At 40.3% G+C, this 25,327-nt stretch overlaps 1 protein-coding gene and 1 long non-coding RNA gene across 3 annotated transcripts in view; one reads left to right on the forward strand and one right to left on the reverse strand.

Annotated features, from left to right (window-relative positions):
* Positions 1–11,182: 11,182 nt before the first annotated feature.
* pip5kl1 (phosphatidylinositol-4-phosphate 5-kinase-like 1) overlaps positions 11,183–25,327 on the forward strand; it is a 65,042-nt gene continuing 50,897 nt past the window's right edge. The window contains exons 1-2 of one of the 2 annotated variants that reach the window (XM_026174584.2): positions 11,183–11,688; positions 19,234–19,437. In XM_026174584.2, the coding sequence (XP_026030369.1) occupies positions 19,234–19,437 (204 nt within the window). In that variant the 5' untranslated portion in view covers positions 11,183–11,688. Of the gene's footprint in view, positions 11,689–19,009; positions 19,438–25,327 lie in introns of those variants that run through there. The other variant, XM_080303647.1, reaches the window with a different exon arrangement.
* Positions 19,903–21,368, reverse strand: LOC145429701 (uncharacterized). The gene is made up of 2 exons (XR_013909977.1): positions 20,689–21,368; positions 19,903–20,149 (listed from the first exon to the last, which is right to left on the reverse strand). It is a non-coding gene; the product is annotated as an uncharacterized LOC145429701 (long non-coding RNA).

The raw sequence follows: 25,327 nt of genomic DNA on the forward strand, positions 1-25,327 counted from the left end.
ACTGATGAGTGAAATTATTAGTTTGATTAGTTTAGCCCTTCTTGGCTGATTTGTTTCAGTGCTCAGACGGTTTATGAATGCAGCTTTAGCGGTCCCCAACCTCTTTTGCAACACGGACCGGTTTATGTCCGACAATATTTTCACGGACTGGCCTTTAAGGTGTTGTGGAGAAATACAACAAAATAAAACTATTACCGGTACAAAAAAAGAAGATTTATTCATAACGCATGGGAAAAGACCAAGGGAAACCGAGTTAATGATAAAAACGATAAAAAAATAAAAATAAAAACGCTAAAAACCCTGAAAACCTTGAATTTCACACCAGAGCCTCAACTCTCATGGCCCGGTACCGGTGGTCCATGGCCCGGGGGTTGCGGATCGCTGGTCTATACCATATGTATACATGGATATAACTATCCACATGAGGCAACTTCTGGCTTCAGAAAACCGTACAAATGGCGAAGGTTCGTAGCATAAACCTATTCGCCGGAACGTTCAACACAATTCTACTACACAGCAAAAGCAAGACACAAGTCACCAAAGTTCTTTGTGTTTCTCATCCATGAGGGAGAGAACCAGACTAGCGCCGTTCCTTCGCTTGACCTCGGTCGCTCTCGTCCGCTCCCTTGTAACACTGCTCTTTTATTGAGGTTACATGAATATGCATAGGCTCATTAACATAGTTACACATGTGAACAAAGAGTACCGTCTGCGTACATGTGTGTGGGGGGGTCCGAAAAAAAACTTCCCTAAACCTGCTGGTCTGGAAGTCCAGCAGTTCATCTAAACAAAAGGCACGTAGACTAAAACAGATATAGATGTGTTTGCCTTACCATATATCAGCAAGAGAAGATACGACCTCTCTCATGTCATGACCCTAGGGTGTGAGTGTGTATGCCAGAACGTTCTGGAATGCACACAAAGTCTTTGCAGACTACTAAGGATCAGACCCCTATTCGATTATAAACTCTAAGCATATATGAGTAAATATTTCTAAGCATAAATGACAATCAACCATATAAACCTGACAGATGGTCTCACATTTGACTCTAGAATAATCTATGGTCGACTCAGTGACTGTGAGGTGCCAAGGTGTTTGGTTTTCGCCAAATGTAGCTGCTGAGTTAAAACACAGACAAATAAATGAAACCTCAGTTTTGATCACCCCTAGAAAATCAGCTCTGTAGTTCTGGAAGGAGGAAGGGAAAGAAGCTCTTTAGGTAAAGTCAGATCAGCTGTGTGGTTACAAAAGAGTGTCACACAATCCTTGGAGAAGAGAAGGTCATGGTTCAGCTCATGGCATGCCAAAACATAAAAACATACATCTACATGTCTGCTAGTCCTCATTGACCTTCTGAACCATTAGAGATCCAATTTAATGGATCTTTCTTTAAAGGTGATCAACTTAACTAATAAACTACTGCAATATATGTGTCTGGGAATAAAAAGGCCAGACAGAGGAAAGAGATCTCTTGTCCATCCTTTCATGTTTACAGGCTATTTTCAAATTTGTGTACGAGCTGCATAAACAATCCTAAAGCTGACTAGGCTTTCCATTGGAAACCCTTCTACACAAGCCAGACCTGTTCCCTACTTTTCAAATTTCGCTGTCATGAACTTTAACCTTTGACATGTTAGAGGTGTACCCTTATGAAAGTGCTCACACCTGCTTATAATTGAGTAACCAACACATTTGATTATCAGCACTTGGCTCCTGCTTATTTCCTTTGGAAGCAGTAAGGGTGAGTAAGGTAATGCATCAGTTCTTTATCTGTTTTTGTTATCTTTCGTAGCTGTGATGCACGTCAATGATTCAGATTTTTTATAAATATAGCCGTGACATAGAGAATACAATTTTCAGGGGAAAAAAATTCCAAACATTTTAATTTGTGTGTTTGATTTTGTAGTTTCATTGTGCTCTTATCAGTCTGACATATGATTCAGCCCATGGCTTTCCCCTCCTTTCCCTTTTTGTTGGTTATGCTTTTTTATACAGAAGCTGACAAGGAAAATGATTCACAAACTTTTCAAGACACCACTGGAAAAGGCCAGTAAGTTAAAAAATTAGTAAATTTAGTAAATTGTTTTAAATTCATGCCAGCATTTCACCTGCGTCCTGCTGACATGCTTAGGACTTATGCACAGGAAATAGAGCAGATTTACAACAGTATAAAAGAAACACTTTTTTTTCTCCCACTTATTCACAGCTCAGGTGTGGAATTTCCACTGTGCTACATTTATCCAAAACATTTCTAAAATATAAGTTTTGGTTGACAATTTAAAAAAAAAAAGTGCATTTCACAACAAATTAAGTTATGTGGGATTATTCTGAAGTGGTTCAGGCTTTACAGGGTTAAGCTGGGATTTAGGCTCCAGTTACATCAGGTTTACATCTTTCTTTTTCCAAGACACAGCCAAAAAGTTTACAACATAACAGGTTACTGCAGGCACATCACACCACAAACATAACTAAACTAAACTTCCTACCAAAACATGATCTGGCATCTTGACATCCATCAGGAAAACAAAAAAGTCACAACCTGTACTCTCCTTCAAGATAGCATCTCAACCTGAAGGGTGTCACCTCAGTTAGAGATCCAGCTTTTAAAAACCATGTAATATAGGCCCTGTGCATGATACAGCTGTGATGGTTATGCAAATAATAAGTAAGGAGTGTAAGTGAGAAAGATTGAACTGGCCCAGGAGCCAACATGACCCGGATTCCGGTGCTCCTGCTTGATGAGATTTCGTCATACAAATTCCCTAAGCCATGATTATTCATTATTAGAAAGGATGAGGTCGGAAAAAATAATGACAACAATCGTGAAAATGTTTCTTAAGATGTGATTTTGGAGAACTTATCTCCTCTGGAAAGTCATCCTAAAGTCGAGGACAGAAGCACAGTTCTTTACAATAAAGCTTGAACCCAGCAAAGGGTTGAAAGTTTTAAAGTTAGTTCTAAAATGTAAAAGGAGTCACGGGAGAGAAACCAAGATTGTAGGATGTGAACATTTTTAACCAGTTGGACTCTCAGATTATATCAGATAGGACGAGAGTTGCAGTAATGGTGCCTGTAGATGAAATGAAAGCAGGACTGCATGGCCTTGTCCCACTGCTCAGCATCCTGCTGCTGGATCAATGTGAACACTGTCAGAATGAGTAAACACACAGAGAAAAGTAACCACAGTTATGTAAGCACTTATATCTGTCCTTGCAGGGACAAAGATCAACGAGCTCACCACACAGGGCTCAGGTGGTAGAGCAGATCAGCTACTGATTGGAAGGTTGGTGGTTCAATACTTGGCTTCCCCAGTCTGCATGCCACATATCCTTGGGCAAGATTCTAACCCCATGTTGCCCTCCGATGCATTCATCGGAGTGTGAATGTGTTTGAATGTTGGTTAGTTTGCACTTGAGTTTAGAAGCGCTTGTATGAGTGTGTGTGAGTGGGTGAATGAGGCATGTTGTATACAGCGCTTTGAGTACTCCGGGAGAGTAGAAAAGCGCTATAGAAGAATCAGTGCATTACACTCAGACATCTGAATGTGAGTGCACAGTAATCTCAGCACGTTCCATTTGTTTGGCAGTTCTGAAGGCTCGTCCTTTAAAACTAACATCACAGGCTTATTGTGTTGTGATTGGCTGCGCTTTGAGAGTCACCACCATTGCTAAGCAGTCATTACATTCATGCACATTACTTGCATGCTGTGTGGTCAAATGTTTCCTGCTGTTGGGGTATTTCTATTTGCTGTGATCGGTGTCAGGGTTGTTATTTTAAAAATGAATTCTTACACAGAACAATTTCCTGAAAAGTCATGCACCACGTTACTTAATTACACCTAGGAGAAAGACATTTTTTATACTCCTCCTACACAACTTTCAAATTACTCTGTAAAATGACCTGAAACTGATAATCACCATTTAATATAAACCTGAAGCTACAGCCCTACATAGCAACACAAATATCTGTCCTAATGCCTCATTAGGACAGGGGCACATAAGATCATCCTCTTAATATTTAGGTATAAACACAAAGCCGACAGCACAAAGCAAACATGAAAACTGATGAGCCTGATTGATGAGACTGAAGTTCAGGGCGTGGCTGCTGGGCTGGGTGTTAAAGTTTTTCATGCCCAAACTGTATGAATTGGTACTTAAAATTCAGCTGAGGGAGCACAGTGGCTGTTCTGGGCAGGCCCGGACCCTGGAGTCAGTCCATAAAGCTGGCGCTGGATTGATGAGGTTTGCCGACAGCAGAAGAAGTAGACTTCTGATTTTAAGATGTTTGACTGAATAAGTGTCCTCTGTGTAACAGTGAAAGGACATGCTGCAAGCTCGGACTAACTCCCCATAATTTACAGTGTAGAGCGCTAAGCTGGCTACTACTGGTGATCTGCCTGTAGGCTGAAACCAGGTTGTGGTTACTGCTGGGAACTGTCGTCTATGACTCATGACATGTAACAAGGAATTGTGGCCGGTGGTTTTATCAGATCTGACAGATGTGTTAAGTGTCAGCTTACTCCACACACAAGCACATTTCCTGTGGGTAGATTTCCTTGGAGCTTGTATCATTGCTTGGCTTTTGTTAGAAAAGGATTTTTCACTTCAGTAAATCGTTCAATTCCAGTGATTAATATAACCTTCTATTTGGTCTAGACATCATAATGTGGCTTCATTATGTTCCACCACTGTTAGCAGTTGGCACCACGGTGGCACAGTGGTTAGCACCGTTGCCTCACTGCAAGTTTGGCTTCACTACCTGGTCAGGGTCTTTCTGTGTGGAGTTTACATGTTCTCCCCGTGCCTGGGTGGGTTCTCTCTGGGTACTCTGCCTTCCTCTCACAGACATGCAGTTAGTGGAGTTTGACTAACTGGTGTTTCTAAATTGCTGTGGGTGTGAGTGTGAATGGTTTTCTTTCTCTCTGTGTTAGCCCTGCGTCAGGCTGGTGACCTGTCCAGGGTGTACCCTGCCTCTCGCCCAAAGGTAGCAGGGGTACCCTGATAAGCATAAATGGAAGAGAATGGATGGACTGTTATCAGTGTTGGAGTTGTTAAACAAATAAAGGGATGATAAAGGACTTTAATATCACCATCCATTCCCATTTTATTATGGTGAATCCATATAAATGGCCCATCCTGTACAATGAGATTCAGAGGAACTGCTACCAGGTTCAGAGATGTAGAAAAAAGGGGGATAAGGTCATGTACACCTTTCTTAAGAATAAAGCAATGCACACGAACTGAAATCAGCCATACAAAACTGAGTATGGAAACCAGATATTCAGGGATTTATTGTTTTAAAAAAAACTTTGGCAAGGGATGACAGCACAACCAGCACTGATACAGACATGAAAGAACAACAGCTCCTTTATACTCATGGGGATAATCTTTGTTTGATAGTTGTCAGGCGTTTTCTTTTCACAGTCATGCAGGCATTTGCCTGATAATGAAGAAAGTCCATCATGCCTTCAGCAAATAGTTTGTTTTTCTTTCATCTCAAGAAAGTTACACTAACATACCAACAGTACAGAGAGGAGAAATGAGATGAAACACAATTTTCCCTCCTTTTGATTTGAATTAATTCCTCATAGCATAAAATCTAAAACCATCAGTGCTTGCACACCTGGGGGTTTAAGCACCCTAAACTGGAAAGTGAAATGACCTTCCAGATGGTCACAAACTATACAGAGATTTAAATGTTTACACAAGTTCCTTTTTTTTGCTTCATCTTTACAATTATGATAGGGAGGTATCCAGTCAGGTGCATGTCAGGTTGTTCATGCATGAGGCTGTTTGGTGTGAGACAGATTCATCAGGCCTCACAGATGCCTCATACATGACGCACAGTGTGACTAATGAAGTTTCCCATATTCTCAAAAATCTGTCAAACTGCTTAAACACTGAACTTTTTTTGTGATTACATTTGGATCGGCTTTTGTAAACAAACCATCAGCTGAAGTATTGTTAGCTATAAATGTAGAACATGTATCACCAAACATTGTGCACACACCTCCTTTCCCACCTAAGAACATAATAGAGAAAGAGTTAAAACGCTTCTCCTTGAATCACTCAGACAAGCTTTTTCTGTATCTGTGATGTTTGTCATGTGGATGTTTTGTCAAAAGGTCGAGTTGGCCGGAGCAAAGAGGCAGACCCAAAAGCTGACTCATCAGAAAGAACATTTCACAAGAAAAGCAAGTTGTTGTTTTTTTTGTTTTGTTTTTTTATCTTTTCACAGGAGACTTGACCGCAGGGGCTGGAGGGCAAACTAGGGTCACTGGTGAGGAGTTCACTGAAAAATGTTTTCCTTACTTTGTTCTGCAGAGTTGAGAGGCAGGTGAGAGGGAAAGATCCAGGTAAGATATGCAGATAGAAGAGGATCCAAGGGAGGAATTCTTTCAACAGATGTTTCCAGAAGCAGAGGGTCAGGCAGGTGAGTGACCGGGGAAATCCCGAGCTTTGAGAGTAAGCGGGCGGGTGAGATGTTGAGCAGCCACTGATGTTGCAGGGATGTTCAGTAGGACGTTGAGCCAAGAAGTTATGGAAGCGTACAAGTATTGGTCCTTAGGCATGGAGACTGCAGGAAAGGGAGACAAAATATTAACAATTGGAAAAACAAATGTGAGTTCAGACAGGGAGGTGGATTTACCAGAAAGAGTAGCAGACGACCTGGCGATATGGGCCGGTACAGCTTCAAGCCATACCGGCCCATATCCTCCTTCACAGCATGAATCTTCTCTAAGGTCTTCCTCTTCTCCTCATGCCATGCAGCTCTATTGTCATCATCCAACTCTCCCCCCTCTGTACATGTGCAAACATTCTCAAGCTTGAGTCTTTAACTTTGCCTTTAAACCTGAGCTGTCCTTCTGCTGCACTCATTTCTAATCTTGTCTATTCTGCTCACTCCCAATGAAAATATTAAATAGGGGGTGAAATATCTTCATTTCATTTGTACTAAGCTCGTATTTAGTATGTAGCTGTGTGGTTCACCATCTGCTTCTGTGGGAGGAGTGAAGCACCACAGTGTGGTGGCTTAACAAATGAGCAGGCACATTTGTACTTTTGGATTTGGAGTGACACAGAATGTGGTACCTAAAGAGTTAAATCTGAGGAGCCCACAAAGATACCTGAAGCTATAACAGCTCTTGCTAGCTTGAATGATGAACATTGGCGTTTGTCATTCCCCACCATCCTGCAACAACACTGTCCGAGTGAATGATTTGTCAGGATTTTGTTTCCAGTCCACTGATTGCACATGTAGTTTATCATGTGTTGTCAGTCTCCTCCCAGGTGTCATGAATAACGACGCTTCTCACGCAGGATAGTTGGGTATCAACAGACAGCAAAATGACATCAAAAACTTTGAATTTGTTTCTTTGTAATTCAGAATGGATTTAATCACTGCGACTCTTTTTGGAGAGAGATTTACCGTCTAACGTGATTACAAATTCATGACAATGTTTTTCAAACATGAAGTGTAGTTTTGATCTTTTTTTGCTGTTGGTTCAGTGAATTTTGGTCAGAGAGTGATGAAACCTGGTTGTAGAAATAGTTTTTTGAGCTTTAACCTGAGACTCTGGCGTGTCTGGCAAAATGCATTTATATTTAAAAATAGATTCAGGATTTAGTGAATTGATATCGCCTTGTTCAAACTAAAATTGTTTTGAATCTGGAAATTGATTTTTTAAACCCAAAGCTTGCAGTTTGTTTTTATTCCCGTCATCGCTCTTTGTACAAGAAAGTTACACTCACATACTAAAAGTACAGAAGATTCTTTGTAACACAAGTAAGTGTAACATAACTGCAACTCTAATGTGTGCGATGTGATTGTTACTGTTTCAATGAAAAATGTAATGTGATTACAGTTACACACAGTATATGGCTGTTAATACAAGTACCCACACAGCGAGCCTGAATATTCACCAGATGATTGCATTAAAAAAAAAAGAATAAAGGTCTCAAACAGCACAGAGTCCAAGGTCAGCTTGTGGCTCCAGTTACCAGGAGTGTGGCTCTAAAGCTGCAGCCACCTGGATCAGACTAGTCAAAGTGGCAATAAGCCTTTAATTTAGTTTATAGATGCTTGTCATAGAAAAATAATCTGTGTGCAATTTTATAAATCTCTAAAGAATTCATATTGTTTAGAAACACGTTTATATGTGCTGTATAGCTGGACATGAGACTCTGCGGGCACTGCCTCACTTTTGAGACGCTGTTTAAAGAAATGCAGTTTTGGTTATATTGTCCAGTCCCATTAGTCACTCCTTTGCTGTCAGATTAGAGAAAAAAAATCTTTCCCTGAGTGAGATTGGGTGATTTAAGCCACACATAATTTGAGCCTATGACGCTTTTATAAAATCAGATATAATAAATGTGTTGAACATCAGCTCGCCACAGCCATTTCAGCTCACTGAACTTCATATTTTTTCCACATGCTGGGACAGCATTTCTCCAATCCATGGATGCTTTGTTGATAAAATGGGTTATGAAACATTTTGTCCTCTGTCCTCTGTTCACAATCACTCCCTCTTCTTCAGTTAAAGCTGTAATATGCAGCTATTTTAATTGGAATTGGATAAATGACACTCTTTTATTCCCCAGCCCAACATCTCCAAGCTTGTTCTGGCAGTTTGTCATGCGGGCGAGTGGCTACGATCTCCGAGGAAAAAGGACATTCCCAAGGACACATTCCCTAGAATGCGTTCCCAAGGATGCATTGTCAAGGACGCCGTGAGCAGAGCTCTGGAGATGTGAAGCCCGGCAGCAGGGGAATGGAGGAAGCTGCACAGAGTCAGGAGGAAGAGGTGCAAGCTCAAGGCTAACACAACCGGCAAAACCAAAAAGATGAAGAGCTGCTGGGTTTCCTCCTGACTGAACCGTGGCTCAGTAACAGCTTATTAGATTCATTTAAACTGGATACATCCTCTCTGAGCGGATCAAGAATCCTGGCTACACACGAGAGGACTCTGAGCCCACAGACCATTAGGTTGGTACACTTACTACTCTGTTATTAACCAGTATTGTTCAAAATTGTTTGGTATTTGGCTTTTTGCAAAGGTGTCGGCTCACTAATTGTTGATCCAAAGTCAAATCAGTCTATTTCAGAGGATTTTTAACTGCTAGACAGACATCAGAGTGGCAGACAGAAATACTGGGAAACTTGCAGATTATACCTGCAGGAGCTTTCAAGGCTTCCACTCTTCTGCGAAGGCTTCCTACAGGATTTTTGTGTCTGTGGGAATGTTGTTCATTCATCCAGATGAGCATTTGTAAGTTCAGACACTGATTGCACACTTGCACACTCCCTTCTGGTATGATCAAAGTGTTTGATGGGGTTGAGGTCAGGGCTCTGTGCAAACCAGTCAAGTTCTGCCACATCTAACTCTGTCAGTCATGCCTGTTTGGACCTTTCTTTGTGCAGAAATCATTTTTTCAACCAGTTTCCACAAAGCTGAAAGTTCCAAAATGTCTTGCTGAGCATGATTTACAGGTGCGGTCTAATGCTTTTGTCTATAGCGTGCCTCTTCTTCATTTGGCCGGTAATAAAACATCTAACACTTTCTTCTACTGCATTTTATGAACAGGGTTTGATACAGGAATGACATTTTTCCTTCACCGCTCTGACTCAGTATCTTAAAGTTTCGATTGTTCATTGTGAAAATTCAACTAATGAGTTGCAGTTTTTCCCCTCAAAGTGAAGGAGAACTGGTTCTGTTTGTTTCCAGTCTACAGTTTTCATGTATAATTTTCAAATGTTGTGCGATAGTAAATATCAATAACAAACTCGAGCTGATTTAATTTGGTTGAAAATCAGTTCATAGTTAAGATCAAGGTCACAGGAAATGTGCAAGTCAGTATTCAAATATCAGATATCAGTAAATCTGTAATATGACCTTCATTGTAAGCACCCAAAGTCAATATAATTGAGTATAACATCATATGAAAGAGCATGGTGAGAGCTACGACATCACAATGACACCACAAGTTTCACAATCTCACACACACGATATGTAGTATCTTACAATAGTGGACATTAGGAGACTTTTTTACAGCTTGTAGAAGCCAACAATTCAGTCCGTTCTGCTCCAGTTATCTTGGTAAAGGCCATTATTTTCTGGTATTTGTTCTCTTAATGTCTTTGTATTATCTGAGATCCCACTCTCAGTGAGACAAAACAGGTAAAAGCCCACATCCGAGACTTATTTGTTTTTTCGCGCCCTGAAATCTGAGGCAACGTTTGAACGTGAATATCTCAAAGACTTTTAAAGAAAAGGCTGAAAATTTCACTTGTCTTTCTTACCATCAAAATAAATCAGAATCTATAATTTGGGACAGAAAAAAGACCATTTACTTTCATGTTAATACTTTTATCATGAAATCCTTTGTCACAAAAATGACGAAAGACCCATTTTATTCAACCTTCACTGCACCCTTGAACCTCCTCCAAGGTCAACTTCTTTTCCTCCTACCTGGCAACACCATCTTCATCATCCTTTGTACAATATATCCACTCTCTCTCCTCCATACATGTCCAAATCATCACATCCTTCCTTCTCTAACTTTGTCTCCAAATTGTTCATCTGAGCTGTCACCCTGATATTTAACTTGCATCCAAATTAGACTACTGTAATTCCCTCTACTTGGGCCTCCCATCTTCCTCTATCCACCGCCTCCAGTTAGTTCAAAACGCAGCTGCGCATCTCCTAACTGATACTAGAAATTATGCCCACATCACACCAGTTTTAGCCAACCTACATTGGCTTCCTGTTGAATATCGCATCAATTTCAAAATTCTCTTGCTTACCTTTAAAATTTTAAACAATTTGGCTCCCAGCTATCTATGCAAACTCCTCCATTTGTATATCCCTAATAAGGCACTTAGATCTTCTAATCAAATGCTCCTGATGCAACCGAGGTCTCGTCTGAAGTTCAGAGGTGGTCAGGCCCTTGCTGCCGTAGCTCCCAGACTCTGGAATAACCTTTTGATTCAAACTAATATGCTATTTCATGGCTAGTTATGTGTTGTTGTTGTTTTTTACTCATATTGTTCATATTGTTTCCTGCCCTCCTTTTACCTGTTTCTTTTATGCTGTCTTATGCTATTTCTCTGACCAACTGTGAAGCACTTTGGTCAGCTTTGTTGTATTATTATGTGCTATAGAAATACATTTTGATTTGATTTGATCCGAAAGAATTTGCAAAAAAGAAAAAAAAATGGAGAAAAAGCAAATTAAAATCCAATAACTCTGGTGTCTCCAAGTGAAAATCTACGTTGAAGGTATTGTATATGTTTGTATATCGTCTGAGAGGAGTTGGGGTTTCTTGTCTGTGGAGTGTTGGGTGTGTTTTCAGATGGATGGAGACTCGAGTCCAGTTGGCTGGAAAACCTCCAGCAGTGAGTCAGCAGAGTTTGCGCTGCAGTTGCATTCCCACTTTGCCAACAAACCTTTTTATTTCTGCACCTCTGCTTGCCTCATATTGACTGCAGTATCAGAGCTGCAGCTGCCGGCAGTCGTGTCTGCCTCAGACAGTCAGTGCCAGTGTGGGTGTGACCGCTGGGTGAGCCGGGCTATGCTCCGATGACATCACACGGTCATTCTGCAGGCTGACATGTGACACACATGCACTCAGTGAGTGACACACACTGGGAGAGACACGGACAGGCCGACCATCAGCTGCTGTACAGAGGCAAGTGAAACGCTTTGAATCTGATTGCTTCCATAATGCGTGCAGTCACTGCTAGAGATCAACTGTGTGAGGGGTTTCACCCAAGCTGCTGATGTGTAGTCACCTCCCCGGGCTGCTGTGTGCAGTTATTAGACACTGTCAGCTTTGTTTTTGTTACAATCATCAGATTCTCATTTAAAGATGAAATGTCCTCAATTCATTTTGAGTTGGCTGTCTGCTCACAGCCGTATAGTGACCAAATCAGTTGTTGCAACTTTGCTGTCCATAAAAACAGCATCAACTTCTGTTTGTTTGGAAGTTTCACCATCACACTGTGACTGCTTTTGACTGCAAAGATGCCTCTGTGGCCATTGAGTGCCATAAATGTTGACCATGCATTGACCGCGTTAATGGCTTCCATCATGACATTAGTGAGCGGTTACTTCCCCATCACATTAGTCAGCTAATCAATCCATGGCCGGATTTACTGGGGTTGGGATTGTATTCTGAAAATTGCATAAATCAACAAATGTAAGATAATGTGCACGCAGGATTATGGGCGTCAGTGTGAAGGTTGTTGTTTCGGTCTTTGGTTTGAATGAAGTTAAGTTCTTAATGTCATGGTCCTGGATGACTGGGTCTGTGACCCAGTGTTTTGTGTTGTTTATTATTAATAATCTTCTCTTTTGTGTTATTTAGAGTTCTTAGTCTATTGGTTTCTCTCTGTGTTCCATGTTTGCGCTGTAACCCCTTGTCAAGTCCGCGTCTGTATTATATTTCCTGTTTTACTTTGACAGTCTGCATCTTATGTTAATATTTCTAGTTTTGCTTCCCTTGTCTCGTCCTGCCTAATTACTCTCAGCTGTGCTCTCCTCCTGTGTCTCATTCCCCTTGTTATCCCTCAGTGTAGCCCCGTGTTTCTCTTCATCAGTGTCACGATCTCCCTCATATACAGTATGTCTGTGTGTTCTGTTTGCCAAGCCTGCCAAGTTTAATTTAGTTTTTCCCCAGTGTTCAGCAATAAAGCTAACATTTTGAGTTTCAGCTTGGCCTCTGCATTTGAGTCTGAATTTTGGGACCTTTCATGCCTCCCTGCACACAAACCATGGCACTTAACAGGGTTGTGCTTTATTTTGGCCACATGTTAACTAGGCACGCTTTCATAACTGGAAGATGTTCCCTCTCATATTGGCGTCACAGATTTTCTGCAAAAATAAATAAAACTTTTTTTAATAGACTAATTATTTATTAGAAGGGTTGGAAGAAAGGTTAGACGCTAACTGTACCAAAACCCTAATCCTTGATCATTGCCAGTGTCATGGTAGATGTTAGGAGTTTAAAACCCTGCAACACAAGAATTCACACAGGAAAACAGGGAAAAGCTAAACTAAGCTGTGCCCTGCTTCTCTGCAGGTTTTAGACTTTTTAAAGCCATCCAGTGGGGTGGATTGGGTCTTTCAGTGAGCGAGTTCAGGCCCTAGGGCCACGTATTTGACTCACCTGTCTTAGCAGTGGGACATGATTCTGTGCTAATAAGCAAACTCTGTGGTAAATGCACCTGACCAGTTTGGACTGACAAGAGGGTAGAAAAAAATGCAAATCAGAGTTCAGTGAGTGTATTAGTCGGCAGGTAGGCATCTATTATGATGGGTTTATTCTTGTTGTTGCACCAAAGAAATCTTAAAATATCCACTAAAATCTTGGCCTGATCAGTAACACTGCATACTTACACTGTTCATATGAAAGATAATCAAAACATTTTAATGTTGATAATTAGAGCAGGGCGATATGACCAAAAATATTTATCACGATATACATTTGAAAATTTGCGATAACGATATAACTGACGATATAATCGACACTAGACAAAATACTTTACAACTCCTCTACTTTATTGGTGCAAAAAAACACCCCCATCAATGTATTTTCACTTACACAAGCAGCTTTTTAAGTGCATTAAAGTTATATAAAAAGTTAACAGTGCAAATGCAAATTCCTTGCTGACAGTTTAACCAAAAGGCATTTTCAGTGGAAACTGGCCGACATATCCTCAGCATAACCATGTATAATATCCACAAAACTTAAAAAGAGGTTATACACACGCAATACGGTAATATTATGTTGAAGCACAGTAAGTATCCCTCCGCGAGGCTCCTGCCTACGATAGCAGTAATGCTTCGACAATCCATCAAGCGGTGCGGCTTCGTAGCTTAGCAAAGTCGTACTGAAACATTTGACAGATTTTCCAGCGCCGTGTACATAAAATCGTTTCGAGGTCAGTAAACACAACCAGAATTCATACATAAGGCACACGGGATTATAAGGGGACCTGTCGATTTTCAGAAAAATCAAAGGATTTATTTTAAGTGTGCCGTATTTTCCAAACAATACGGCAATAACGACGGCCCGCTAGCATGCTCTACCAAAAATAGTGCTTTGTTGTGTATCTGACGGACGAAAGCTAAACCAGTTTCACACCACTGAAGTTGCAGCATTTTTACAAACCAATTCTGGTTCATCAGTTTCATTCAACGATCCACTTTCGCTCGTCTCATTCTGCGTCGTAGCCAAGTGCGCATGTAAACAAAAGCACTGCGCATGTGCGTTTTACCCATATTCTATCGCGATATTTCATTTTCTTATCATTGCCCAACATTACACCGGTATTACCGTGAACGGCATGATATAGCCCAGCCCTACTGATAATGATGGTTTTCACACATTTTTACATCCTGACTCATCTCCATCAGTTTAGCTGTTTTCATTGTCATGCTGTGCATTACTCTGCAAAACATCACAAGACCAGGGAAATTACAACTGACTCAAATCCTATGCTAGTGTTACATTTTTTTATTTGTTTCCTGGGTTCCCACACAACCTTCCACCTATCATCTTTACCACAGCAATGGGCCTGGAAGCCTGGAATGGGAGGACTTCAAAAATCACCAAAACGTGTATTAGTTAGTATTTTTTTTATTGAAAAAGATTCTATGTACCATAAATGTTTTATGGTACATAAAAATAACAACAGCTGGGGTCAAAAAAAATGATCTGACGGTTAAAATCTTTTCTATACTTGGGTTTATAAAAAGGGCAGTATGTTTGCCATATCCAATCTCTGTCTGTAACATTATTATTTTATTTAATATTTAATTCCTTTCATTTGTTTTATATTTTTTTTGGCCTGTAATTGGCATGCAATTCTGGGTTTTATCCTTTCTATTGTTATCATATTGCTGATGTTTTGCTCACTTGCATTGCTTTGACACACTTTTATTTTCATTGGTGAAAGTGAAACTCTCTGGAAGGGAAAGCTGCTATGAATTCCACTGGAACCCATGTTTGTCACAAACAGCAGCCGCCAATGTACGGAGCAAGTCCTAGCACGATCTAATAATAATTTATGGCAGGCTGGTGTGCACATCAGCTGCTGTGCTACTGAATTCACATGAGAAAGCCAGCGGGTGTTTAACAGTCTTACATGAGTTGGATGTGGTGTGCCGACAGCTGGCAAGCATCAGAGAGTTGGCAGAAAGGCAAGAGAGCAGGTAAGTCTTTCCTGTGACATGTTACAGGTAATTGGGTTCAGAGCTGGTAAGTACAGCTATAAATTTCTTCAAGCAACAGGTAGACAAGTTTCCAGATAAGCAAGTTTCCAGATGAACCTTCTCCTTCTGTGGAAGTTTGGAGCAGCTAGCTTGGAGACGTGAAAGCACACTGCGTTACCACAAAAGCGGCAGGTAACAGAGGTGGCCTAATTCTCACCATATAATGGTGCAGAGAACTGCTGTACTCTACACTTGATTACCAGATAGAGGGCAGGTGTTGGAAGGACTGTTTCAATGGAGAAATTCCAGGCAGGGGGTGGAGCAGGAGACAGAAGCCATCACTGCATCTCCGCCTGAGGCTCCAAAGCAAGGAAAAGGTTAAGAAACAAAAGAAAAGACTTCCAGCCACCTGCCTCGTAAATCAAATAATGCACTCCCTCTCTACTAGCTTTCCTCTTGGGTGTAGATTCACACTTCCTACAAGTTTATCCAGATCCAAGTTTTAGGCTTCACTGGAGTTTTTGAAATCGCTCTAGGTCTAATTAATCTCCTCGGACCAGTTTGCCTTGGGAGACTTTACCTGGGTTATACAGTTCATCAGTTTGGGGGGTTTGTGGTGGCTTATCAGTTATTTAGAGTTTACACTTGATTGTAATGGATGTTTGAAGGCTTCCAGTCTTGCTGTAATCAAGACTGAAACTTAGTTAATGGTTCTTTTAATTAATTGAATACAGCACTGTTTCAGTTACAGTTAAGTAAAGGTATAAAGGTTAGATTTCAGGAGGTCGAATGTAAAGTACCAGTTTATTGCCGGCACATCCAGCTGCCAGTAATTATTGTGCTTTAACTTCCAGAAGTTGCTCAAAAAAAATGGATCGCCCGTGATTTATCTCCCAAGAGATAGAGACCAGCTCTACCAGCTCTGCAGCTTTAATGAGCTCAACACATAAACCAGTTCTCCACGTGATGCGCTAAATACTTTTTATAATGTTAGAAAACCCAGTCTACCCAACAGACAAAGTCTCTCCAGCATGTCCTGGGTCGGGCCTGAGGACTCATACCAAGACACTTAGAAGGCACCCTGATCAAACCACCTTAAGTCTTGCGTTTTGATGTGGAAGAGGAACTGCTCTAGTCTTATCTCTGAAGCTGAGCCCATCCTGCCTTCAGGGGAGGCTCATGTCTAGCACACGTACCTCACCCTCATGCTTTCAGTCTGTACCCACAGCACAGATGTGGAATGTAGATCAACCAGTAAATCTAAAGCTTTGCTTCAACGCTCAGCTCTCCACCACAGCAGAACGGGTTCGGCAGATGCTGCATCAATCAGTCACTCTTCCACTCAATCCTTCCCTGGACTGTGAACAAGACCTGTGTCTCGTGCTGCTGTTCTGCAGCCTCGATGAGCCTCGATAAGGTTTCAAAATAAGAGCGGCAGATTGTCCGCAAGTAAAATCACAAGACGTCGTTGTCCTCTTAAACAGATTAAAGATACGTTCTAAACTTATTTGTAGAATACAGCTGTTAACATACCTGGGTGACTAACAGACATGGGCAGTAATGTGTAATCCGATTACTTTTTTCAAGTAATGAGTAAAGTAAGGGATTACTAAAGCAAAAAAGTAATTACATTACTGTTAGTTTCCCCTAAGCAGGCGCCGTTACTACGTTATTAAGTCGTGATTTTGTTTGTGAGAGTGTCTCATGACAATGACATACGAGTGTGCAACATCCATGGCAACAACAGATGTGTGTAGATCAACAACGGACAAATGGAGTGCTGGAGAGAGTGCAACCATGCAGTGTTTAAAGCGTGGAAGGTCAGACATTACTTTGAGTTTGATTCCATAAAAAGTGACAAAAAGATTAGTGTAGGGGGCGCTTTGAGTGTACTGGGTATCAGGCCCATTGTTATGGGTCATCTGGTCCCTGTAGTTAGAGCCTGGTTTGCACTGCCAGCAGTAAATCTGATTCGTTGAGGGTGGGCGTTGGACTCCAGCAGGCCTGTCCTGTCACTGTACTTTATTATGTATTTGTTTACAGAAAGTTAAAGCAAAAAAACCCAAAAAACAGGAAACTTAATGAAGCAGGACACCTGTCCATTTTTACACCCTGTGAAATAGTTATATGTCAGTTTCAGCATTATAAGAGCCAAGTAAGGTTGAATGATGAATAGATTTGCAACGTTCTATAAACATCAGTTGCAACTTTGCCAGATGATGTTCTACTAATCAGTTATGTGCCAGTTATTAAACATTATTAAATATAATTTACTGCAATTTATTTTATTTTTTTTACCAGTTATTAACAATGGTTATTACAGTTTGTCACCATTGTTAAAGACGTGCTGAAGCCGAACACTCAGACCATCAAACAGCATCAGGAGAGGCTGTGATCAGACAGGAAGCTTTTGTTTCTCAGTCAAAGTGAAGAACAGAGAGAGGAGCTCAAAAGGTCCAAGGAGCGCAGCGTCATGCATGTTGCTATGGATGCGTCCAATGGCATGGCAGGCTAATTTACAAAAGGAAGGTAACGCTGTGACGTGAGTGCTGAGGCACTGTTTTCCTTATAAAGCACCAGCTGATAAAAATGGTAATCTCAGATGGGTTTAAATTGCAGGATAAAGACTCTGTAATAACAGATCTTAATGTTGTTTCTAAAATGAAGGTTTTATTACTGATGAAGTGACTCTGTTTATTTGAAGCCAAATACAAGTATTTTTTTTATTTGTTTCTTTAGTTTCTTTGCAACACTGAGACTGCTCAGACTGACACCTCCTCACATGTAATCACATCATCAGGACCCACTGTGCTTCATTGGTCACTGAGCAGATATGAAGTTTTCCAGGAGTGAATTATAACCCAAACCACCATCTTCATAAAATAAAACCAAGTGGTTTTAGTGTCTATTTTCATTCATGAGTCACTTTATTAGATACACCTGTTCAGCTGAATGTTAATGCAGATGTATTATCAGTCAATCACATGGCAGCAACTCATCATATAAAAAATGGTGAAGATGAGCTGCTGACGTTCAAATTGAGCATCAGAATGGGGAAGAAATGTGATTTAAAGGTTTTTGGATATTGTTGGTCAGCTGGTCTGAATATTTCAGAAACAGCTGAGATCTCTAGGGTTACAGAAAATGGTCAGAAAGAAAAATAGAAAGCCTTGTTGATGTTAGAGATCAGCTGAGAATGGCCACACAGCATGCAGAAGAGCTTCTCTGAAAGCAAAGTAGCACTGCAGATGGGCAGGAGAAGACCACCCAATGCACCATTTCGTTTAGCTAAAAACAGGAAACTAGGACTACAATTCCCATTATGCTTATCAAACTGGACAACTAAAGCCTGGAAGAACTTCTCAGTTTGTGCTGTGACATTTGGATAGTAGGGTCAAAATTTGGTGGAAACAACAACAAGAAAGGGCGGAGCCATCCTGCCTCTATCAAAAAAGCTGCTGCTGACCATGTCCACCAGTCAACCTTTCTACCTATCTTTTGGCAGTTGTTTCCAGCAGGATAAGGTAGTTTTTTCTACTCTCAACGGTCTTTCTTGCTACAAGTACCTCATTCACTCAGTCACACATTTATACAAGTGCTTTTTATGCCTAAACGCTGATGAACGCATCATTCACCATCAAAAACTATCAGTTACTATTTATTCCATAGGAGTCTTTTTGTTTCTCTGGCTTAGTACTGAGTGGCTCGGGTGTGTAGAGCTCACAGGGTCAAACATTTACTGTAAAACACATGACATGACCACGCAATTAAAATGTTTTTCTGTGGCATTCAGAGGAGCAGCATTATGGCATTATCCACAGCACAGCCCATGAAGCTTTTATCCCTTTGTGTTGGTTTCCATGGTTACTCTGTTAAAGACTCAACTGACAGTCAGCTGTCTTTTGTGTTAGTCGCTGGCCTCTCTGGCCTCCACTCACACTCTGATTTCTTTTCTCCTCTGCGTCCACAGTGGAGCAGTCACATTTTTTCCTCATCGGGCTGTTTTTCTCTATCTCAGATGGAGATGTCGACAGCCGGTCCAGGGATGTTGAGTCACCAGCAGCGCTCCATGAAGAGAAGGCGGTGGGGAGGTCTGAGGCAGCAGTGGAAACTTCTGGGCCTGTTTGAGATTGACCAACAGCATGAGTTCTACAGCCTGACCTGCATGATGAAGGAGGGATTGGCTGCAGCCATCCAGAACACCATCGATGACCCACCCGCAGTGAGTAGCTGTCAGGAAACAGTGCAGCCACTTACACATGGCGGCTTCACACAGAGCCACCTGCTTTGTAGTGAAGTGGAAGCAGTTAGCAAAATAAGCTGAAAGGTGTCACTACCACATATACTAACAGTTACCATGCACAGCAAATCCAGCATGTCCAAATTAACACTGTCGGATTTGATTTCAACACTATTAAAGTGTCTATATGGGTCCACACCAGAGAGTGTTAATTTAACTCTTTTTGGAGAGTTGGTACGTTAACTCTGATTTAGTGTTAAACACCAAATCTGTCTGGAGTTGATAATTTAACACTTGGTGTTAAGAGTTTATATATTAACTCTCAAAGAGTATTTTAGTTTAACTACGTAAGAGTTATCTTCTAATTCATTCTAAAAAGCGGGAATTTTACTGTTCTGAACTTCTAGAAATTTCTTTTGGAAATAAACATTTACTAAAAAGATGCAATGGTTTTTGAAAAACATTTATTCTGAACTGTGCACCACAATTTCAAAACATTTTCTGAAAGATGTAACAGTATACATGTTCTCACTTTCATTAGAATTTTGTTTATCAAAGGTCTGACATGGTAAATGCAAATAACAGCATCTCATCACTTATTTCTTCAATACAATATGCATGTCCTTCATTCATCCCTTTGTGGAACTTCAACGCACTTCTGCTCTCCCCCATATTCCATCTTCACAAGCATATCCTGTGCGGAGATCGAATAAAAATTAGTTGACACTAATTAATGGCACAAATAATCCAGTAAACAATTGCAGCACAGTAAAAAAAAAGGAATCCTCTTTGAGCCAGGTAATACTGAACTAAATGTAAAACCTCAACCTTTTTCATTTTTACCTAAACCGTGTGCACAAAACTCTGGAGGGATCTAAATGCTAACGTAGAATCCAATCAGGACGCCTGCTACTGCTGTTTGCTCGTTTGTTTTTTTTTATGGGCGATCGTTTTCAGGCTTCAAGCAGCACCATTATACCAACATTTCACATTCTAGACATTGTTTTAGGTGTATTTGACCAAAAGTTTGACTGAAAATTCACATGCAAGCTTTTTTTCAAGGCTGTGGTATTTGCCCGCAAACAATACCTTTCAGCTAGCTAAAACAGAATATTATGCTATCAGCGAGCAACATGGCTAATGCTTTTCACACAGCTTTGTCTCAACTCCAAAGAGCCACAGAAGTAAAAGCTCATAATAACAATTGAAACAATCTTTGAAAAAATGACTTACCAAGCATGGCAAACAACTCAAATATGTAGCAAATGTTCTGAAACGGCTTCACTTCAGCTTCGATTGGAGCCGTGCTGGGGGCGGAGTCTGTGAATTTACTCTGTTGGTGTCATAGCCCCTCTAGGAGTTCAGAGTTAAGAGGTCAAGAGTTAATGTTTCCATTGTAACACCTCCAGATTTGACCTAGAAACACTCATTTTTAACACTCGATTTTAACTACTATCATTTTACACCTCAGAGTTACATTAAAAGAATGTGACTCTACTTAGAGTAAAATTAACTCTACTTTTGCAAGGAGACTATTAACACCAAAAAATTTAACACTTTTCAATTTGCTGTGTGGAGTAGTTGTGGGTGTTTTGAGAGGAGCCCATTTAGGTCGTGGACACATGAATTTTACCTGTCATAAGTTTATGTTTTTGAAAGTAGAGATCATAAAAAAAGAGGGTTTGAGCTGACTGATAAATGAAAAATACTACATTCTCAAACAACTCCAGTAGTCCTTTTATCCTCTAAGTGGGACATTCAATTATAAACTCATTAGGAAAGTGATTCTGAGGTCATAAATCAAGTGACTTCAATACAATCAGACTTTAAAAAAAAAAACTTGGGGTCTCTCCCCATTAAAAATAATACACTCTTACGTACTAAAGCATTAGCTTTACTTTTGTATATGAAAGATGAACAATCAAGCCTTTATGGCTGTTGTCATGTTGGGCTTTAGGAGCCCAAAGTAACCAAAATTAGATGGTGTGTGGAGTGTAACCATATGGCTACATCACACAGACAAAGATACCTGTTAACTGGTGCTGAGTAAAATCCAAATAAAGATAAATTTTGCCTTATTATTTGTTGGATAAGACAAAGTGGTCCAGTTCTAGGATTTCAATTAAGTAATGTGAAGCCTAGCAGCTACAGTCACCTTTGTCACATCCACCTCTCAGTCAAAGAGGCTGCACCTCTAAAATTGTAAACTTAATATAATCCTTAAGAACATTTGGACTGGTGGGTTGTTGTACAGTTCTTATAAGGGAAAAAATGAGCTACAGGGACCAAAATCGTTCTTTATAACAGGTTGTAAGATCTTTATTTCTGCTCTAAAGCTGCAAAGGTTCATATTTTAACAGTTTTTCTTTTTGAAGCCTCTAGTGGACATCAGAGGAACTGCAGTTTGTGGTACATCCATATTAGCTCAGATTTCTGCTTGGTTTTGTGTTAGTAGCAGTAGTAGCAGAGTCAGTGAATCCTTGGCAGTATATTACTTTTGTTTACCTTCCATAAATTAAAAAATAAAAGCAGATTACCAAACTGAAAATTCTCTTGTTATATTGCATTAATGAGGCCTGATTATCCTTGTTGTCTTGTCTTGTCTGCTTAGTTTCATGTGAATGAGCCATAACCTACCCTCCAACCACCAAAAAAAACCTTATTATCCATTTATAATATGCAGTTCTTCCAAAGAAAATGTGCTGCTTGTGTAAATGTATTGTATTACAAGTTGGTATTACATTAAAGTACCACTGAGCTGTGACACTGGACTGTTGACACAATCTGCAGAGTACCAACAAAAAGTCATGAGAGAGTGAATGAAAGCTGTTGCATAATATTTCTACATCATCAATTATAATGTGTCACATGGCGTAATCAGACTACAAAGGTCGTCTGTAATGGCATCTACAGCGACACCACAGCTGTGAAGGCATTGATTATTGGATTACTGCACAGAACCTGTGAGCTGCAAAAATCACAGCTTCACGCTCATTCCAAAGTGAGAAATGAGGGCTGAGGAATTTCACTGTGCAGATTCACACAAAGAACTAGTTCAGTTGTTGTTAATGTAGGGACACCAGAGCTACAGTGACTGAACAGCTTGTCTAAACCGAGAGACAGATGAAACCACTCACGAAAATATAAAATATAATATGATGAATGCTTACATATCTGAGAAATATAAATGAATATTTTGTTGAAGTTTAGCTGGTTAACACGGGCTAAAAACGGTTCGACTTTGAATATAAAAGGTCATTTTTGTAATTACCCTCTGCAAACCTGTACTATAACTTCTACCACAGGAGGGCAGTATTGTAAAACCGAGATCTGAAATCTAAGAAAATGTAATATTGTTGAGACTGAGGTGATGAAATGTTACCTGAAAGCAAGAGGTTTAATGGTTTGACTGTCCTGCTTAGTAAATGTGTTCTTTTGGTTTTCCAGCTTATCAAAGAATTGCTCAATAATGCACAGAAAGTTCAAGAAAATCTAAAACTTGTTTCCACTCTGAGGTTGAGTGAGAGAAGCTGACACTTACACTGACACTTAGATAGTGTCTGACCAATTCTGGGAAAAGGCAGATTTTGGAAACAAGCAAAAGGTTAAATACAAGGGAGGTTTAAATAAGTAGAGGAAAGAGGATCTAACTGATTCTAAATAAGCAGAAAGAAAGACAGGGAGTGTGGATGATGAAATCCTCTTTTCTCTGATTCTTAGAATGACCAAAGTTTTAAAAATGAATCATGTTTTACTCAGTTTGACTCGAAATGAATGAGTCAGACCGTAAAGTTGTAAGAAAGTGTTTACAGAGGTCAGGGCTGATGGTTCCTTGGACTTTTATAGGACAGGAAGTCGGTTTTTTTTTGTGCCTGGTGGCCTTTAAAAAGAATGCAAGCTTAAAGCATTTCTGCATTTCCTTTACTTTTCAGACCTAGAAGCTAGGTCCATCCTTTATATTGTTTATGATTCCAGTGAGTATTTCCTCACTGGCACACTCAAACTGAGACTGGCAGAGTGGATGCTGTCATGAGTCACTGGGCCTTCTTACTGTATGAAGTCATGTTGCTTGTTTCTTTGCATTTTGTTGATCAATTTAGTCATTTTCCAATGGCTACCTTTTATTAAATGCACTGGAAGGTCAGTTTCCTAAATAATAATTCAACAGAGTTCGTTTTTCATGTGCTGCAGTTTGAGGCCACAGAGAAACGCTTACAAATTATAAAGTAATATTTTCCTATGTTCCTGCTCCCTCACTCAACAATCCTTTTTTTCTTTTTTTCATTCCCTTCATGTTGAAGTCAAAGTCATGGTTGCAATACTATCATCAGCATATGGCTGATTAGATTATATCACTTTTGAAAAAAAAAAAAAACTTCAGACATTACTTAAAAAGTAAAAACTCGATTAAAATTTTTATGTAATTAATAAGAGGCGTTGTAAATAAGTAATCTCTAAAATCTAATTAAATTAAAATCAAAAATATTTTTTTTTAATTTAAAAGGGTTTTAGTATGCGACAGAATAAATAATAGTCATGGACATGAATATAGTAAACTCAAGCTCTTTTAATTTCTGGGGAGAAACTAAATAAAAAGCATTTAAACTGCATTTCAATTCAAAACAGAGAAACAAAAATAATATCCCTGGCCAAAATTGGGCAGACTTAAAAATAAAGTCCTATTTTAAGTACCTTAACCTTAACCTGGCGTCCACATATGTGGACATCGCATTTTGGGTTATTTAGACCAAAATACTCAATTTGGGCCTGATATCCACTTACGAGGACACTATGCTGGTACTGTTTTATCAAAATTTTAAATGAATATCCTCATATGTGGCTCTTATTTTTCTTTAAAAAAAAAAAAAAGGTCACGTGATGCGTCGAGCTGAGCAGACGTGAGTTTATGAGCTCTGCACTGGACAGCTGTAAAATATTGGTATTTTAGCTCATTTTTGCCAACAAGTTGCCTCGAATATCTATATAATGTCTCTAGACGAGTTTTTCGCACACCCTGGATCAAGCAAAAAGAGAGAAATGAGCAAACGTGGAGTCAAAGCAAAAGCTAGCAGTGACCTGGTAGCTAGCAATTGCCCCGAAAAGGAGACCATGTGCGACGCTGAGGATGCACTAAGTACACTGCGGGATGACGTGATTGTGGACAAGGTGACTTCTAACATATCTAAGTATATGGATATCAAGATATCCGAAGTCATAAAGCCAATAAACGAGCTCACTGAGAAATTCGACAATCTGATAGAAAGAATGGAAACAGTGGAGCAGCGGGTCTCGGACTTGGAAGATGTCACGGCTACAAATGAGCCACGTATTGCCGCTCTCGAGACCCAGCTTAAGAAGGCCATGGAGCGTCTGGAAAGCTTTGAGAATCAGAGCCGGCGGCAGAACGTGAGGATTGTCGGGTTAAAGGAAGGCGCGGAGGGTAGAGCACCAGTGGACTTTTTTAAAAAATGGATACCAGAAGTCCTGGGCCTTCAACAGGGTGCCATTACAGTCGACAGAGCCCATCGCACTGGACCACCTATGAGGCTTACCGGCACGGAGGGACCGCGTGCAGTACTGGTCCGGCTTCATTACTACACCGATACACAGAGGATTCTCCAGGCTGCCAGGGCTAAAGGTACCGTAAACACAGAGGCAGGAAAAGTATCCTTCTATCAGGATTTCTCCGCCGAGGTGGCTCGAAAGAGAAAGGAGTCGGCGAATGCGCGTAAAGCTCTCCGAGAGGCGGGGATCAAATATTCCTTCCTTTATCCAGCCATCATTAAAATATTTAACCCCGATGGCACCAGCATCTCCCTCGCGACCACCCAGGACGTCAAGGACTATGTGAGCAAATTGCCAAGACCTAAAT

Source organism: Astatotilapia calliptera, chromosome 7, assembly GCF_964374335.1.
Source record: "Astatotilapia calliptera chromosome 7, fAstCal68.1, whole genome shotgun sequence".
Lineage (NCBI taxonomy): Eukaryota > Metazoa > Chordata > Actinopteri > Cichliformes > Cichlidae > Astatotilapia > Astatotilapia calliptera.